At 42.3% G+C, this 16,560-nt stretch overlaps 1 protein-coding gene and 1 non-coding gene across 10 annotated transcripts in view; both read left to right on the top strand.

The window, feature by feature from the left end:
* Window positions 1-16,560, top strand: part of HECTD4 (HECT domain E3 ubiquitin protein ligase 4) — a 170,685-nt gene that overhangs the window by 129,018 nt on the left and 25,107 nt on the right. For all 9 annotated transcript variants that reach the window (XM_044930097.2, XM_044930096.2, XM_044930095.2 and 6 more), the window contains 12 exons: window positions 196-299; window positions 1,448-1,609; window positions 1,727-1,875; window positions 2,276-2,355; window positions 4,864-5,027; window positions 7,153-7,390; window positions 8,161-8,297; window positions 8,774-8,900; window positions 10,540-10,677; window positions 12,286-12,422; window positions 14,344-14,504; window positions 16,238-16,419. In XM_044930097.2, coding sequence (XP_044786032.2) covers window positions 196-299; window positions 1,448-1,609; window positions 1,727-1,875; window positions 2,276-2,355; window positions 4,864-5,027; window positions 7,153-7,390; window positions 8,161-8,297; window positions 8,774-8,900; window positions 10,540-10,677; window positions 12,286-12,422; window positions 14,344-14,504; window positions 16,238-16,419 — 1,779 coding nt within the window. The remainder of the gene's footprint in view (window positions 1-195; window positions 300-1,447; window positions 1,610-1,726; window positions 1,876-2,275; window positions 2,356-4,863; window positions 5,028-7,152; window positions 7,391-8,160; window positions 8,298-8,773; window positions 8,901-10,539; window positions 10,678-12,285; window positions 12,423-14,343; window positions 14,505-16,237; window positions 16,420-16,560) is intronic.
* TRNAE-UUC lies at window positions 14,515-14,587 on the top strand. Its single transcript has one exon. It is a non-coding gene; the product is annotated as a tRNA-Glu (tRNA).

Below are 16,560 nucleotides of genomic sequence, written 5' to 3'. Positions count from 1 at the left end.
CAGGGCCCGTGCACTTGACTGCATTGCTTTGTTGCTGAACTACACGTAGGAGACAAAGATGTCTCAGGGCGTTTGCTTTTTGTAAGAATTTGAATAATCTCTGTATTTCATTGCTCGGGTCCAACTCCAAAAGAGTTGGAGCCCTCTCCGGAGTTGTAGGATTTATTTGCACGTCTTCGACATCTTCCCCTCCAGGAGAGCGGCTGGCAGTTGTGGAAGTGCAGTGTGAACGGCTGAGGATGCTCTACCGGGACTGTGCTCGGCCCCCGCCGCCTCCGCTGCAGGCTGACCGGAGACAGGTGAGCCCTCTGCTGTGTCTGCAGCACGCAGCATCAGAGAATTACAGAATTCCAGGCAGCACGTTCATGATTTTAGAAGGGGTGTTTGCAAAGCCATTTGGAGGTATGAGCTCTGCAGCGACATGCTCTCGTCTCTGAATGTCAAAGCACATCAACTTGACATTCCGAACATTGAAAGATTACAGCAGAGGAGCAGAACTTGGCAGTCTGTAAATAATTTCTGCATTATCAATAACAACAAAAAAAGAAAACTTTTTTAAAATTTTAGATCTGTAGTTCATCTTGTAATAATACTAAAAAGTATACATAGAGTGACTAAAAAGCAAAAGTGGCACAGAGAAAGACATTTCATATGTGATATAACTTATACATGGAATCTAAAAACTACAACAAACTAGTGAATAAAACAAACGAAAAAGCAGACTCACAGGGAAAAAACAAATTTCACTTGAGGGGCAAAAGCAAAAGAGGCAAAAATGGCCAATATTGGCATATCTGTGAATGTTCTTAGCAGCACTAGTCATAATAGCCAGAAAGTAGAAACAACCTAAATGTCCATCCCCTGATGAATAAATGCATAAAATGGGCATGTTCATACAATGGAGCATTATCAGCCTTAAAAAGTAGTGGAGTGCTAATACATGCTGCAGTATGGATAAAACTGGAATGATGCTAAGTGAAGGAAGCCAGTCACAAGAGACCACATACTGTATGATTCCATTTCTTGTAATGTCCAGAACCTGCAGATTCAGAGAGGCAGAAAGCATAGAGGTGGTTACCAGGGACTGGGAGGAGAGAGGGATGGGAATTAACTTCTAATGGGTACAGTTTCTTTTAAGAAGAACAAAAACGTTCTAACATTAGTTTGTGGTGATGATTGTAGAATTCTGTGAATATACTAAAGTCCATTGACCTGTACACTTTAAATTGGAAAGTTACATGTTATGTGAATTGTATCTCAAAAAATTTTATTTATACTAGGTGAGAGTATACAAAAATTGCTGTATTCTTATAATTTTTCTATATATTTGAAGTCATTTCAAAATAAGACAGTTAAAAATATATGAGAAAAAATGTCACTTGAAATCTCAACATCTCCATTTTGTGTTCACAATGCTATTGAATGAGAGTGTTTTTCCCCACTGCAGCCCAAAGAGATTACGTGGAGCCCCTCACGAGTGTTTCCACCTGTCCGAGCCTGCATGTTCTCCTCGCACCTCACTTCTGTCACCTTCCTAGCAGACCCCAGTGCGGGGGGCGGTCTGCCCAGGGGCACATTTATCTACGCCACCTCACCACTGCCCGTTCAGGTGAGAAATCACAGGACCCTTTGTCTTCTGCCTCTGTCCTTCAAATATGAGAGAAAGAGGAAGTTCAAGGGCCCATGCTGAGCCCTGATTGTCTGCCCACTCCTGGTGTTTCTTCAGGCCCCGTCTTTCTACTGGGAAATTGAAATTGTTTCCTATGGAGATACAGATGATGATACTGGACCAATAGTTTCCTTTGGCTTTGCTACAGAAGCAGAGAAAAGAGATGGGGCATGGACTAATCCAGTGGGCACCTGTCTTTTCCATAAGTAAGTGGCTGCTATCACTGTTACCTGAAAAAAAATAGGGACTTCCCTGGCTATCCAGTGGTTAAGACTCTGTGCTTCTACTGCAGGGGGCATGGGTTCAATCCCTGGTCAGGAAACTAAGATGCCACACAGTGTGGCAAAAAAAAAAAAAAAAAACCAACATGGATGTGGGTATTTTAAAACTATAGTAATATAATTATAGTCTCTACCCTAAAAAATGTAGACAATACCAGCTGGAAATACACTCATGTTCAATGAAAGAGAAGAGCTCTTAGGATTTGTCTTCTAGTTACTCTCCTGCTACTGAAATTCCTCCACCCATTCACTGCTTACCTTCCTCTATGTTGGCCCATTAGCCTTGTCTCTGACTGTTCCTTGTTTGTTGTTTTTTTTTCAATAGCAATGGCCGAGCTGTGCATTACAATGGCTCCAGTTTATTACAGTGGAAGAGCGTTCGATTAGACGTAACTCTCTCTCCTGGTGAGTATGGTGGGAGGTGTTGTTTTTTTTTTTTTTGTACCTTGTCTATTTCTGTTGTTCCCAGGTTTGGGCCAGAATAGGTCAAAATTAACAAAACTCAGCAAATGGAAATGGACACTGTCTTCTAGTGAAAATGAAATACTTGTCATTGCTGTCCCCTAGTTTACACTGAACCTTTCATTTTAGGAGGCACTGTTGTCATTGGTAACTTAGGAGTCACAGTAATTGTCATTCCTCCGTCATTAGAAAAATCTGAGATTTTGCTTTTCTTTGAAGTTTGGTCTTTAATTAGCCTTTCATTAATAAACATATAAATAGCTTCCAAAAAAAAAAACAACAACCCCACCCCTACCAGTCACCTTGAAGCACTCAAGAAATGCATTATCAGTAGGTAAGACAATGTGCTATAGACTTTGCTCTCAGCAGGCTAAACATCCAGTCCAGCTTCAGCAGATCTTCTGCCCAGGTGTTTTAGTCACATAGTCGGTTCAATAAAGAGAAAATCTTTCCCCTTGTCTTTTTAAGCCTCCATATAATAACTTGATCGGTCATAGTAGAGGAATAGCCCTAACTGCTCCAGAAGTAGCATAATACAAATATTGTCCTCTTGACATTAGAAGCAGCCAAAAGTGTTGGTGACTTATTTTCAGACAATACATCTTAGCATCATCTCTGATGAAACTTGAAATTATTAAATGTGATAGATGATCTGAGATGCTTAGGTAGGGATTCCTGAGTCACTGAACCCGACAGATAACTTCTTGTAGCTGTCTGAGGGGGTAATTTGGTCATCACTTTTCCTTGAGGGAGCTGCTTATTAAATTGTACTTTACCAGTGAGCATGGTATTTTCAGTTATGGTCAAGTTATGCCTTAGAAAGTTACTTCCTGGCAGGTTGTTTCTCTCTCTATGGAGCAGAACTCTGTAACCTGCTGAGTACTTAAGTGCTTTAAGCACAAAGGGAAGGGGAGTAGAGAGAGCAGGGGACCTGTAATTAGGTGGTTTATTTGTTTGTTACAGTTGATTGTTTTGTTTGATCATATTTTAGTTTTTGAGAAAATTTTGGATCAGACCTCAAGCAAGCCTGCTATCTACTCTTTTCTTAGAGAAATGTGTCTGTGTGGTATTAGGAATTAAGAACCTACTTTTAACAACAGGATCCCAACCTCGGTACCAACACCTTCAGTGTCTGTTCATTAACAGTTACTCTTTGAGCATCTCCTATGTGCTGGGCCCTCTTTTAGGCCCTGCAGATGCTGTGGTGAACAATGGCAAGTCCCCAGCCATTGGGAAACCCAGCCTAGTGGTATCAAAAGCATATGAGACTGGAAATTCCCTGGAAGTCCAGTGGTTAAGACGCCACACTTTCATTTCTGAGGGCACTGGTTCGATCCCTGGTTGGAGAACTAAGATCCTGAAAGCCATGCAGTGCAGCCAAAAAAAAAAAGAAAGCATGTGAGACTGATCAAAAGCAGAATCACAGAACTTCATGCACTGACTGGAGAGTTTATAGCGGGTTAATTGTAAAGCTATGTGCACTAGCAGCTTGCCTGAGGCAGCCTATAGTGCTGATGTGGTGGACATGGTCCCCTTGGTTCTCTAAGTTCATCCCAGGATCTAGTCATCTCATCAGAAAGCAGCTTAGCTTGTATTATCTTCACTTCCTGAAAAATGCCTTAAATAAATATAACTAAGGAGTCATAATATGAGTTAATGATGTATGTTTAGTTTACACTGTAGGTGGAGTTTTAAATTATATTTTTTAGACCCTTTCTAAGTCGTCTGCAAACTTGCTGAGAAAATACTACTTTTCTTATCTTTATTCATAAGCAATCTTGTACATGTCAAAAGAGAAAAACTTGTATTCCTCTATTAAAAAATCATATCCACTGTTTTTCATTTTTGTCGTAGCTGCCTGGAAAATAAAGGTTTAATTTCATGTGTAATTATGTAACTATGTAGACACTACTGTTTTTGTTCTTCTGAACAGTTTCTGACTTCTCTTTTTAAAATTGTTTATTTCTGTTGTGTTACTTTGAGTGAGTGAGTGTTAGTCGCTCAGTCTTCTGACTCTTTGTGGACCCATGGACTGCAGCCTGCCAGGCTTCTCTGTCCATGGAATCCTCCAGGCCAGAATACTGGCATGGATAGCCATTCCCTTCTCGAGGGGATCTTCCTGACACAGGAATCAAACCCAGGTCTCCTTCATTGCAGATGAATTCTTTACCATCTGAACCACCAGGGAAACTATGTTACTTTATATATATCTAAATATTGGGTTGGCCAAAATTTCCTGTGTGTTTTTCCGTAAGATGTTATGGAAAAACCCAAATGAATGTTTTGGCCAACCCAATACAAGGTATTCCATGTCTTTTTCAACTGTAACTGATGGCATGAATAAATAAAAACCATGATAGTCAATGGTACGTGACCGCATGCCAGTTACATATTGGAATTTTAATAGTCAATAAAAAGGAAAAAAAAAAGTGTTGTCTCCTTCTGCCCTAGGTGACGTGGCAGGGATTGGCTGGGAGAGAACCGAGGGGACGCCTCCTCCACCCGGGCAGCCTGCCAAGGGCCGTGTGTACTTCACATACTGTGGGCAGCGCCTCTCACCGTATCTCGAAGATGTCTCGGGTGGGATGTGGCCGGTGGTTCATATTCAGAAAAAGGCAGGTTGTCTTGTTGGGAATGAAAACCAAATTCTTCTCAGCAATTTGTTCCATCGGGAATGGAAAAATTAAAGACTCTAGACGTGGCCTGGTTGACATAGTATGTGGTACCTGATGACAGAACCTCAAAAAACCTGAAGAAGTGGGTCCTTCCTTTGCATTGAATCTGAGTGCTTAAATGCTTTGATCTCCTTTTGGCCATCTTTCCTAAACAACAAGGCAAGGGACGCTGGTGTTCTTCCAATGCCAGTAGAAAAAGCCTGTGGTTAAATAAGTTTGGAACATGGCCCTCTTGGGTTGCTTTAGTATACCAAAAGCTCAGAGGTATCCTTCAGTAAAGATTTAAAAATTAAACTTTATTTAACCTAGCATCCCTACACTTATACTTAATTATGGAACTCTTGTTTTTAAGGAGCACCTATAAACAACTAATGTTCTATGGGACATTACTATTTACTACATGCTGGTAGCTCCCACATCCTTATATCCAGTCCAGATCTCACCCTAAATTCTAGACACAAATATTCAGCAGCCTAGACAACATTTAGAAATAGATATTCCAGTTAACATGTCTGAAACTGAGCCTAACTCTTCCCCACCCCCAGCCTGCTTCTTCCCTAGCCTGCCTTGTCTCAGGAAATGGCAGCTCCATTCTTCCAGTCACTAAGGCCAAAAACCTTGGCCTCTTTCTCGACTCCTCTTCTTCCTCCCATTCTACAGCCAGTCTGTCAGCAAACCTTGTTGACTTACCTTCACAATGTATCCAGAATCTGACCACTTAGCTGATGGCCCAGCCACCCTCACCTTCTGGGTAGCATGTTACAGTATTCCTATGTTTCCCTCTCCTCCCATCCCGAGTTCCTGCCCTTTTACATGTCTTTTCAACACAGCAGCTACAGTGATCCCTTAAAAATGTTGGTTAGGTCATGTTACTCTTCTGCTTTCAGCAGGTCAGTGGCATCCTGTGTCACATATTGTGAAAGCCCAAATCTTAGAATGGCTTAGAAGATCTTGTAAGATGTGCCCCTGTACCACGTCTCTGATAGCATCTTTTCTCTTTCTTCAGTGAATTGATTAAAGATGTCAATAATTTAGTCAGCCTGTTCTATTCATTCAATAAATATTTATTTATTGAGCACCTATGTTGAGTGCTATATCTCAAGTACTATGCTAAGCTCTGGACATACAATGAGCAAAAAAGATACGGTCTTTGTGCAATTAAATCCAGTTGGAGGAGTCAGGTACTAGTCAAACATTCACATAAATGTGTGTGTGTACATATATATATATGAGAGAGAAAGAATGTGTGTGTGTGTATGTAGACAGAGGTGGGAGAGATTTCTTGTGAGGAATTGGCTCATGTTACTATGGAGACTGACAAGTCTCATGAACTGCCATCTGCATGCCAGAGACCCAGGAGAGGCATGGCTTGATTCAATCTCAGTCCAATAGCAAGAGAAAAGAGAAGATGGAGTGAGATATCCTAACTCAAGCAGGGGTAAAGGGAAAAGGGTTGAATTCCTCCTCCCTTCACCTCTTGTTTTATTTAGACCCTCAATGGATTGGATAGTGCCCACTCACATTAGGGACCTACTGTGTCCACTGATTCAAATGTTAATCTCACAGACACACCAGCAATAACAATGTTTAATCTGGCACCCTGTGGCCGGTCAAATCAGCATATAAAATTAATCATCACAATATGATTGAATCGTAGACTTGAGGGAAGCAAGTACCAAGCCAATCTGGTCACATCCGTATTACCCTGAAGAAGTGATGTTTGAGCCAGATCTGGAATTTTAACTGGTTTAAATGGACAAAATTGGAGGAAAGAATGTTGAAGGTGAAGGCAGTGGCATGTGCAGTGGTGTCAGGTAGAAAGGAACAGTGTTGGAAACAAGAAAGGTCACTGAGCTTGAATAGCAAAGAGCATGAGTGTGAGGTGAGGGGCAGGGCGGCCTTGCCCAGCTCGAAGCACCAGGGTCTGTAGTTGCACCAGCCCCTCTCCCAGGGTCATAGACTCTCCATAGCTGGGGACAGTGAATGAAGTCCACTTGGAGGTGTTCAAAGTGAGCACATAAGTAACCTAACTCCTTTCAAGTCCTTTCTTTGGTTTCCTTTCCAGAACACCAAGACTCGCGCTAACTTTGGCTCCCGCCCATTTGCCTACGCTGAAGGGCAAGCCCACCGCAACGCTGCCGACCTGTGCACTGACCTGGCCGAGGAAATTAGCGCTAACTTCGAGGCCCTGCCCTTTGCCATGGCCTCTGACAGTGATAACGATGCTGGCACCAGTATTGCGTCAGACCCGGGCACTCATGGGCCACCATGCCGAATTGCTGCCGTAGCCACTGCTCAGCAACGTAAGCTCCCTCCCCTCAGGGTCCACCTGCTTCCTGGAAATGGGAATGCTGTTAATTCCATAAACCCATTTAGGTTGGACATACTCCAGTGCCCACTGGTAATGGGGTAATAGGCCCGGATAAAATAGGGAGCCGGGATGAAGCCTGGTGATCTGGAGAGTCCATCCCCCACATAGAAAAAGTCTGCCACTACTCAGAACCAACAGAATATTGCCACATGGAAATGCAGGCCTGAAAGATTGTCCACTTTTTATGAGACAGCTAAGAACCACAGAATTTTATATAAAATCCCCTAATTTTAAATGTTAATCATTTTTAAACTGATTTAAAATGGAACCCATCAAAGAATAATAAAATGTTAATTGTGGGATCTAAATGGTAGATGTGTAGGTATGCACTAAAAACATTCCTGATTATTTGAAAAATCTCATAATAAGATTGAATAAAAATGAGCTTCAAGAAATGAGATGTCTGCAGCCGTATTTGGCCCTTGGGATACTGGTTTGAAAATTGTTTTAAGAGTCTGTTTAATTCTGTATCTTATTGAAGAACCATCTAAAGTCTTCTTTGAGTTGAATGAATTATATCCATATAAACTATTTTAGGATTCAAGGAAATTGTAGACGATTAGTTATTCCTTGACTCTGTGGTTTAAAATTCCTCTAAGAACTAAGTGTCTTTGTATCTCACAAATTAAGAGAATCTGATCTGTCCATGTATGAGTTCATATGCCCTTGCCTAGAATTCACTGTCACTGTGCTTTGTTACAGAATATGATAGTGATACTTCCTGTCATTATAAAGTGGAGCTCAGCTATGAGAATTTCATCACCTCTGGGCCAGACCCCCACCCACCCCCCATTGCAGATGACGAAAGTGATGACGATGACGACGATGACATCCCACAGGTAAGAGCCCCACAGCGGTCGCTTAGCTCCCTGGTGATGAAGACAAGCCATGAGGAATATTTTGATCTGAGCATGCAAAACTGAAGTCTTTATGCTTTCAATTATATATCATTGTGTTTGGACAGTAATAGGGGTATTCATTTTTCTAAACCACATATCAGTAGCTGTATCTGTTTGGCTCCATGGCCCAGCAGCAATCTGGATGTTGGAGAAAGAAGTACTTTGATGGTAATTCAGCAGTGAAGTTTGGGATCATATGAAGTGTTTATATGGCTTTAGAGGGAAAGGAAGCGCTCACCCCAAGCCAGCTGTTGCCTCCCCTGGCCTCTGAGGGTGTAGTTAGTTTGATGGTCTGCACAATGTGTTTCTGCCAGTAGCATTTGAGCGGGGTGAAGACCTCAGGGGTGAAAGCCGTAGTAAGTCAGGGAAGGACACAGGGTGTTCCTTCTCCATTCACATTTGCCTTCTCCTTCCAGGAGGATCACTATGCCCTGCTGGTGAAAGCCTGGGAGACCAAGGTTTTTCCTACCATCCGAAGACGGTTCCGCAACGAAGCAGAGAGGAAATCAGGACTGGACCAGATAAAGGGTGCTTTACAACTAGGTCTGGTGCTTTTTGTTTTCCTATGGAACCCACTTCATGGCTTGAAGAGATGTGTTTACATGAAACTCAGGGAATAAATCAGAAAAGAGGGGCTCATCTAAAGTTGGGCCAGACTTAACAGTGTCCTCTTCTTGGGCCTTTATTGAACTTTGTGATCTTTTGCTTTCTTTGCCAGGCTTTTCTTTGCTTGTCAGTTCTGCTCAGTATTTTGAGTTGATGGGCTGTTAGAATGAAGCTGGCCTTGTTATACCAGGAAGCTGGATGGCCTGGTGGTTAATAGCCTGGGCTCTGACATCATGCCTGTGCTATTACCAGCTCTATGACCTTGGGAGAGTTACTTAACCTTTCTCGACTTCCCTCACCTTTCAAATGGAACCAATAATGGTATGAAAAATTAAAGAGCTGACACAGATAAAGCTCCTAAGAACAGTTTCTGGCACATAGTAAGCATCCATGGAACTTCCCTGGAAGCCTAGTGGTCAGGACTCTGAGCTTCCACTGCAGGGGGCATGGGTTCGATCCCTGGTTGGAGATCCTACAGGCCTTGTAGTCTGACCAAAATTAAATGTCACGGTAATGATGATGGTGAGATTTTTTTTGTCCACTGGGCACATAGAATACAACGGAGTTTGACTGCAGACAGTGAATTATTAGTGAGTCTTAAATGCAGATAGCTGATTTCTGTTTTAAGGCTTTTTCTAATCTGTGAAAACCTGCTTTGTGAGATGCAGAAATGCCTTTTTCTAAGTGGCACAGCTCCCTTCCCTCAGAGCATCAGATCAGGTTTTCTGTCATCATCATGGCAGTCAGAGAAGGTGTAAGGAGACAGTACTTGCTCTTTCTCTTTTAACTTTTGTCCTGACTGAGACTAGGAACAAATAAGGAGAAAAACCACCAAAAGACCTTTATTTCTTGACTAACTAATACACTGAATCCCTGATTTCCAGTGATAGCTAAGTAATTCCTTTTTCTCAGATTGGTGCCAGGACTAATCAGTATATGCAAGTGTGTGTGTGTGTGTTTTGGGAGGGGGTTGATTATTGTTTTTTATCCCACTGAGAAAGAGGAACAGAGCAAATTTCAGTACTGGATAGAAGAAGTTGATGGAGTTGCCCGTCGCTCTTAAATAAGCAACCTGTGTCAGTTGTAGCAATAATCAAACACAGTACAAAAATGTATAAAGAAAAAGTACAGCACTACCCTCACTTTCTTCTTCTTCTCCATTTGTCCCGTAGTTTGTTCTCTTGAGTTAACGAAATTAGTTAATGAAATTAATTAATTTTATTAATTAGTCATTAATGAAATGACTGCATAATAATGTACAATCATTTTTAAGATGAATATGTTCTTTCTTTCCATTTTTTTTTCCTGGTTATACTTCCCAGCAGTGCTATAGGGAGTGTTCCCTGTACCTTTACACACTTGAGCTTGTGTTTCTATGGGAGAGATTTGAGAGTTTCTTAGAAGTAGGGCATTGAGTATTTTAAACTTGATAGACACTGTACAGTTACCATTCCCAAAAGTCTGCCTACTCCCATGAATTCCCCTTCTGTCCTCAGGCTAGGTATGAGTCAGTGTCATGATTGGACTGAAGATCGTGTGCTCTCTGGAGGGTTACCAGTTCTGTTCTGTCTTTCAGGCATGGTGGATATTGCCCGGCAGACAGTTGAATTCCTCTACGAGGAGAATGGTGGCATCCCAAGAGACCTTTATCTTCCCACCATTGAAGACATTAAAGATGAAGCAAACAAGTTCACGATTGATAAAGTTCGAAAAGGTTTTGCTTCCCCCCTTTCCTTCCTCTTTGAAACTTACCCTGAAATGAGAAGTTGAGTTTTCCCACACATGAGTTTGAGTAGGCAGCTGCTGGTTTTCCTAGGGTGACTCTCTTCACTCTGAGTGATTTGAGCTCTCCTGAGCTCTCCCTCGTGAGGCCCTTGGCTCCCTGGTGGGGAAACTGGATGCTTGTCTGGCCTCTAGGGGCCTCTTGCACTTTCCCAGAACCTGTTGCATGAGCAGGGTGAGACAGAACACTTGAAGACAGAGAAGTGGGGCGTGGTTGGAAGATTGCAGATAAGCCTCTCAGGCTTAATCCTGGCTGCCCAGCTAATGAACCATGAATATGTAGTTGTACTATGCTTTTTAGAATTTTATAGAAGGTGTATATTCATTTGATTTAAAATCTGTTGCAGATTTTGAGGAAACAAAAATACAGAAAAGCGCAAAAAAGAATCTAAACCCACTAATTATTAGACTTTCACAAAAATATCAGAACCTCATGGGCAGGGGCAGGCATATGTATTTACTTTTCTGTTTTAATTCCTCTTTGTTTGAGAGAAAAACTTCACAGACCATAAAACTCACCCTTTTAAAGTATACCTTTCAGTGGTTTTAGTATATTCACAAAGTTGTGCAGCCTCCAAACCATTGCCTCTGATTCCAGAACATTTTCATCCCCTGAAATGAATCCTGTACTCTCACCACTCCCATTCCTCCTTCCTTTTAGCCCCTGGCAACCAGTGATCTACTTTCTACCTCCCCATCTCTATAGATTTGCTAGTCTGGACATTTCATAAAAAAATGGAATCGTACAATGTGTGGTCTTTTGTGTCTGGCCTCTTTCACATGGAATTCTTTTTCAAAATTCATCCTTGTTGTAACTCATGTTGGTACTTCCTTTTTATGGCAAAGTAATATTCCACTGTATGGATAATACCCTGTTTTGTTTGTCCATTCATCAATTGATGGGCACTTGGGTGATTTCTACCTTTTGGCCATCATGAATAATGCTGCTGTGAATATTTGTGTGCATGTTTTTGTGTGGCCGTGTCTTCATTCCTCTTGGGTATATATGGAATATATGGACCCAGTGGAATTGCTGTTCATATGGTAATTTTATGTTTAACCTTTTGAGGAACTGCCAGATGGTTTTCCAAAGTGATTACACCATTTTACATTCCCATTAGCACGTATGAGGATTCCAGTTTCTCTGCATCCTGGCCAGCACTTACTATTGTCTGTCTTTTGATGATAGCCATCTTAATGGATGTGAAGGATGGTATCTCACTGTAGCTTTGGCTTGCATTTCTCTAAAAACTAATGATGTTGAACATGTTTTCATGCATATCTTTTCTCTTTGGAAAAATAGTTATTCAGATTTTCTGCCTGTTTTTTAATTGGCTTGTCTTTTTATTGTCGAATTGCCACAGTTCTCACAGCACTTTGTTTTATTATCTTCCAGACTAAGCTGTGTTCCTTTGGGGCTATAACTACATTGAGGGTATCGGTAAATGCTGGAGAGTTATTTGTATCCTAAAATATATAGGGTCCCAACAAGTTAATGCTACTTGCTCCTGAAAAGTCTTCTCCCCTTTACCTTCCTCAGGTCTCACGGTAGTAACACGCTCTCCAGACAGCAATAACGTAGCCAGCAGCACTGTTGGAACTGCCCTGCCAAAATTTGCTATCCGAGGGATGCTGAAAACCTTTGGGCTTCATGGAGTTGTCTTAGATGTTGATTCAGTGAGTGAACAGCCTTTTATATACAGTACAGACTTTCATGCCCGGGCCTCCAAGTACCTTAAAAGTGATTATACAGATAGATTACTCTTCAGAGTCAGGATAAAGAAACCAGACTGAGTGCTGTCATGCCAGATGACTTGCCTGAGATTTTCTCAGGGGCCCAGATCAGAGTTGATGGTAGAGTGTAAGCTATTAACTTTCAGTGCTGTCTGTAACTTTAGACCACACTGCCGCTGCGGGGTTTTTTGGGGATTTTTTCCATCAGCCATGTTCAGTCTGCCCCTGCCTTCTATCTACCAAGTCCCAAGGGAGAATTCTCCTGTTGGCCTTGTTGAATGGACGCTCTGTCATTGTCACAATTGTTATACAGATTCAGAGGAATAGTTTTGTTGATCACATCATGTTACTGGTTCTCTCCAGCCTTGATTTCCCCATCTATAAAATGTGTGTATTAAACTAGATCGGTTGTTTTCTTCTCGGCTTTGCAGAACCCTCTCAAGGGGTTAGAGGTGGCAGGGGAGAAGGAATAGAAGAAAGTAAGGGCCGTACCAAAGCTTGCTTTTGAAAACAGAGTCCTGTTTGAAGGCTGTGATCCTTAGGTTACATATATGTGCTTGCATTTATGCTTCCCATGCAGGAAAAAGGGAAGAAATAATACACAGATCAAGCCTAGAAGTCACAGATAAAGACGTAGCTATCACCACATAGATAAGCTTTGTTATCTGTCTGTCTACAGATACAGATAATGTTAGTTATCACTGATGCTTTGAAATGAAATGTTTTACATCTTTAACTGACTCCATTTTACCAGACCATAATTTAAATCATGACATTTTAAAGAGAAGCTATTGACTGGTGGTTTACTAAGGTGAACTTCGAAGTAGAAAAGTCCATCAGTAATATCTCCCACTCCCTTCTGATACAAACTTCTGACTCTAGTTATTAGAAAGTATGTAACTGACAATATATTTCAGCAATGGAAATGTGTGCCAGGAAAATTACAAAAATAGAAATTTGTTAAAGTAATAATTCTGGTATTTCTTAAGTAGTCTGATTCCCTTTGTTTTAATAGTAACCCCTAAATAAAGATGAAAACAAAGGGAATCAGACTACTTAAGAGATACCAGAAATATTATTTGAAAAAGTAATAGTATTGTTTGTTATTACTTTAAATATAATAATAATCCCTAAATAAAGATTGGGCTTCCCTGGTGGCTCAGATGGTAAAGAATCTGTCTGAAATGTGAGAGACCAGATTCGATCCCTGGGTCGGGAAGATCCCGTGAAGAAGGGAATGGCTATCCACTCCAGTTTTCTTGCCTGGAGAATCCCGTGGACAAAGGAGCCTGGCAGGCAACAGTCCTTGAGGTCACAAAGAGTCAGACACGACTGAATGACTAACACACACAAAGAAAGATTACGTTGCTATTGGAGTCCAGAATGCACATGCATGAGCTTACTTTTTTTAAATTACTATCAATAAAATAAAGCTATAAGACTAATCTCTGCTTTTATAAAATTAACATAAAACCAATGAATATAAATTTTACCTGGCAACAGTGTATGTTGAACTGTTACAGAAATATAGCACTATTCTCTTTAAATTTCTGACTCATGGTTACATTAAAGTTCCTTAACTTATTGTACCAATTAAAATTCTCAAGCAGCTATACTCCAATAACAATTTTTTAAAATTTGCCAACTGGTATGAAGAAACTAAACACACTATCCAGATGTCTTTGGACTTTTAGACTCAATAAATGACATGAAACTAGCATTTTAGACTCAATAAATGACATGAAACTAGCATTTACTTCTATAAAAGTTTGGTACCTATACACATACATACATAAGTATTTTAAAAATTGGGAAACAAACCAGTGCTCAAAAAACAAATAGACATTTCTCTTTTCTGTTGTAGGTTAATGAACTAGTTCAGGTAGAAACGTACCTCCGAAGTGAAGGTGTGCTGGTCCGATACTGGTATCCTATTGATATGTTGGAAAGGCCCCCCGCAGGCTACAGAAGGACTGCCACCAATGGGCTTGTCACACTGGACAATACCAACCTTCAAATTCACAGGTAAGGGAATTCCCTGGTGGCCCAGTGGTTAGGACTCAGCACTTTCACTGCCAAGGCCCCAGGATCAATCCCTGGTCAGGGAACTAAAATTCCACAAGCCATGTGGTGTGGCCAAAAAAAATTTTTTTTAAAAGCATAGGTAAAGTTGAGCCCTTCTTTCTAAGCAAGTCACAGAAATCCACTTACTGTGTTTTGTCACATGTGCTATTCATCATTGACAAAGAAGACTTTTCTTTCAAAGTTGAGCAAGTCAGAGGCAGCTAGTAAAGATAATAGTGAGATAGCAGGTTAGGAAGAGAGGTGCAGGATCCAGTGTCCCCTGGCCTGAGCCATGGGTGCTCAGCTATCACTGGATGATGGAAGCGTGTCTGGAGATTTGAAGAGTGTGGACAAAGTCTAAAGACTAAAGCGAGTCAAGAAGAGACACCTAGGAACTTCCCAGATGGCCCAGTGGTTAAGACTCTTCCAGGGCAAGGTGCATGGGTTCGATCCTGGTAGGGGAGCTAAGATCCCTCATAGTACATGGCCAAGAAAAAAAAGAGACAGCTGAGAGGAGTCCAGGCACCGGGTGAGCAGCCAGCTTGTTTTCGTTAATCTGACAATGAAATCCTTGAACCCTGCTTTGTGCCCAGCACCCTGTGGGGGTCTCTAAGAGGAGAGTGTCTGCCCTCCATGGGTTAACACCTAAAAACCTGGCAGAATTCCCTCACATACACTTGTGAATTCCTTCTTTCAGTTATAAAAATTCTCACAACAGTTCAGAAAAGAATATAATGGAGGTATCTGATAAAAGTTTCCATAAGCTGTTTTCATACCATTCATCCATTAACATTATAACTTCTGGTTTTATTGTCAGTTTTGAAGCAGCATGAGTCTATCTCCAGCATAGACCTCTCCTTGGAACACCAGATACACATGTTCAGCTGCCTCCTTGCCATCTCCACTCAGATATTTCATCACCCCATGTGGGTGGTCTGAAGTTTCAACTGGACAGTCAAATTCACGAGACCCAGATAGGCTGTACTTGGCACTAGCTTCACCTAGGTCCAGGATGGGCCACACAGCATGCCCACAGGGCAGTGTCGTGCACGTGTTTCAGCAGGGGTCAGAGCCACCCACACACAAGTTCAAGGGCTCTTCTCTCACCCGGTGACAACCCAGGTGTGAGGAATACACATCACATGGCCATGTTCATGTGGTGACTAAGCAGCCCCACGCCCCAAATAGAACCCAGCATCTTTTGTAACAACTCTACAAGCATAGCTTCCAGGGATTTTAGCAAGAGGCACGCCCCATTGGTAAGAGTCACCGTTTTCTGGAAAGCCCCGAAACCATCACCTCCTACCAAGAAGCTCTTCTTCCAGTCCTCCCAGTGCAGCTTGCCAGTGGGGGCTTGTCGTGACCATAAACAGGGTGCCTGGTAATACTGCTGATATTCAGGAGTTCCCTGGCAGTCCAGTGGTTAGGACTCAGTGCTTTCGCTGCTGGAGCCCGGGTTCAGTCCCTGATCAGGGAACTAAGATCCCACATGCAGTGAGGTATGACCAAAAAAAAAAAAAAGCAACTAAATGTGGCTTTTTGTTTTGTTTAAAACACAAGTATCTAACTTGGAGCACAGAACATGAGGCCAGAGAAGCCTGAGATGTGGCCCTTTCTCTTCAGGAGCCCACGGCCCACCCGATACGGTGGCCAGAGCGTCAGAGCTCAGCGCCTCCCCTGCCCTTCCCTTGCAGGGAGCTGCTGCGCTGCGAGGCCGCGCTGGCCAGGCTGTACTGCCGCATGGCCCTGCTCAACATCTTCGCCCCCAAGCTGCCTCACCTGTTTACCCGCCTCTTCCACATCCCCGCCATCCGGGACATTACCCTGGAGCACCTGCAGCTGCTGTCCAATCAGCTCCTCGCTCCTCCCCTCCCAGGTAAACCTTGGCTTTGCCGCTGTCACCACAGACACCAGACCCGGGACAGACTAGCCGTAAGGGTGAGCCAGGCGCTGAGCAGGTGTGTGTGGTGTCCTCCTTCTCCACGTGAGGAGTCCCATCACAGGACCTTTACACTTA

This window comes from Bubalus bubalis, chromosome 17 (assembly GCF_019923935.1).
Source record: "Bubalus bubalis isolate 160015118507 breed Murrah chromosome 17, NDDB_SH_1, whole genome shotgun sequence".
NCBI classification, from domain to species: domain Eukaryota; kingdom Metazoa; phylum Chordata; class Mammalia; order Artiodactyla; family Bovidae; genus Bubalus; species Bubalus bubalis.
This window is presented reverse-complemented; position numbering and strand designations above follow the sequence as displayed.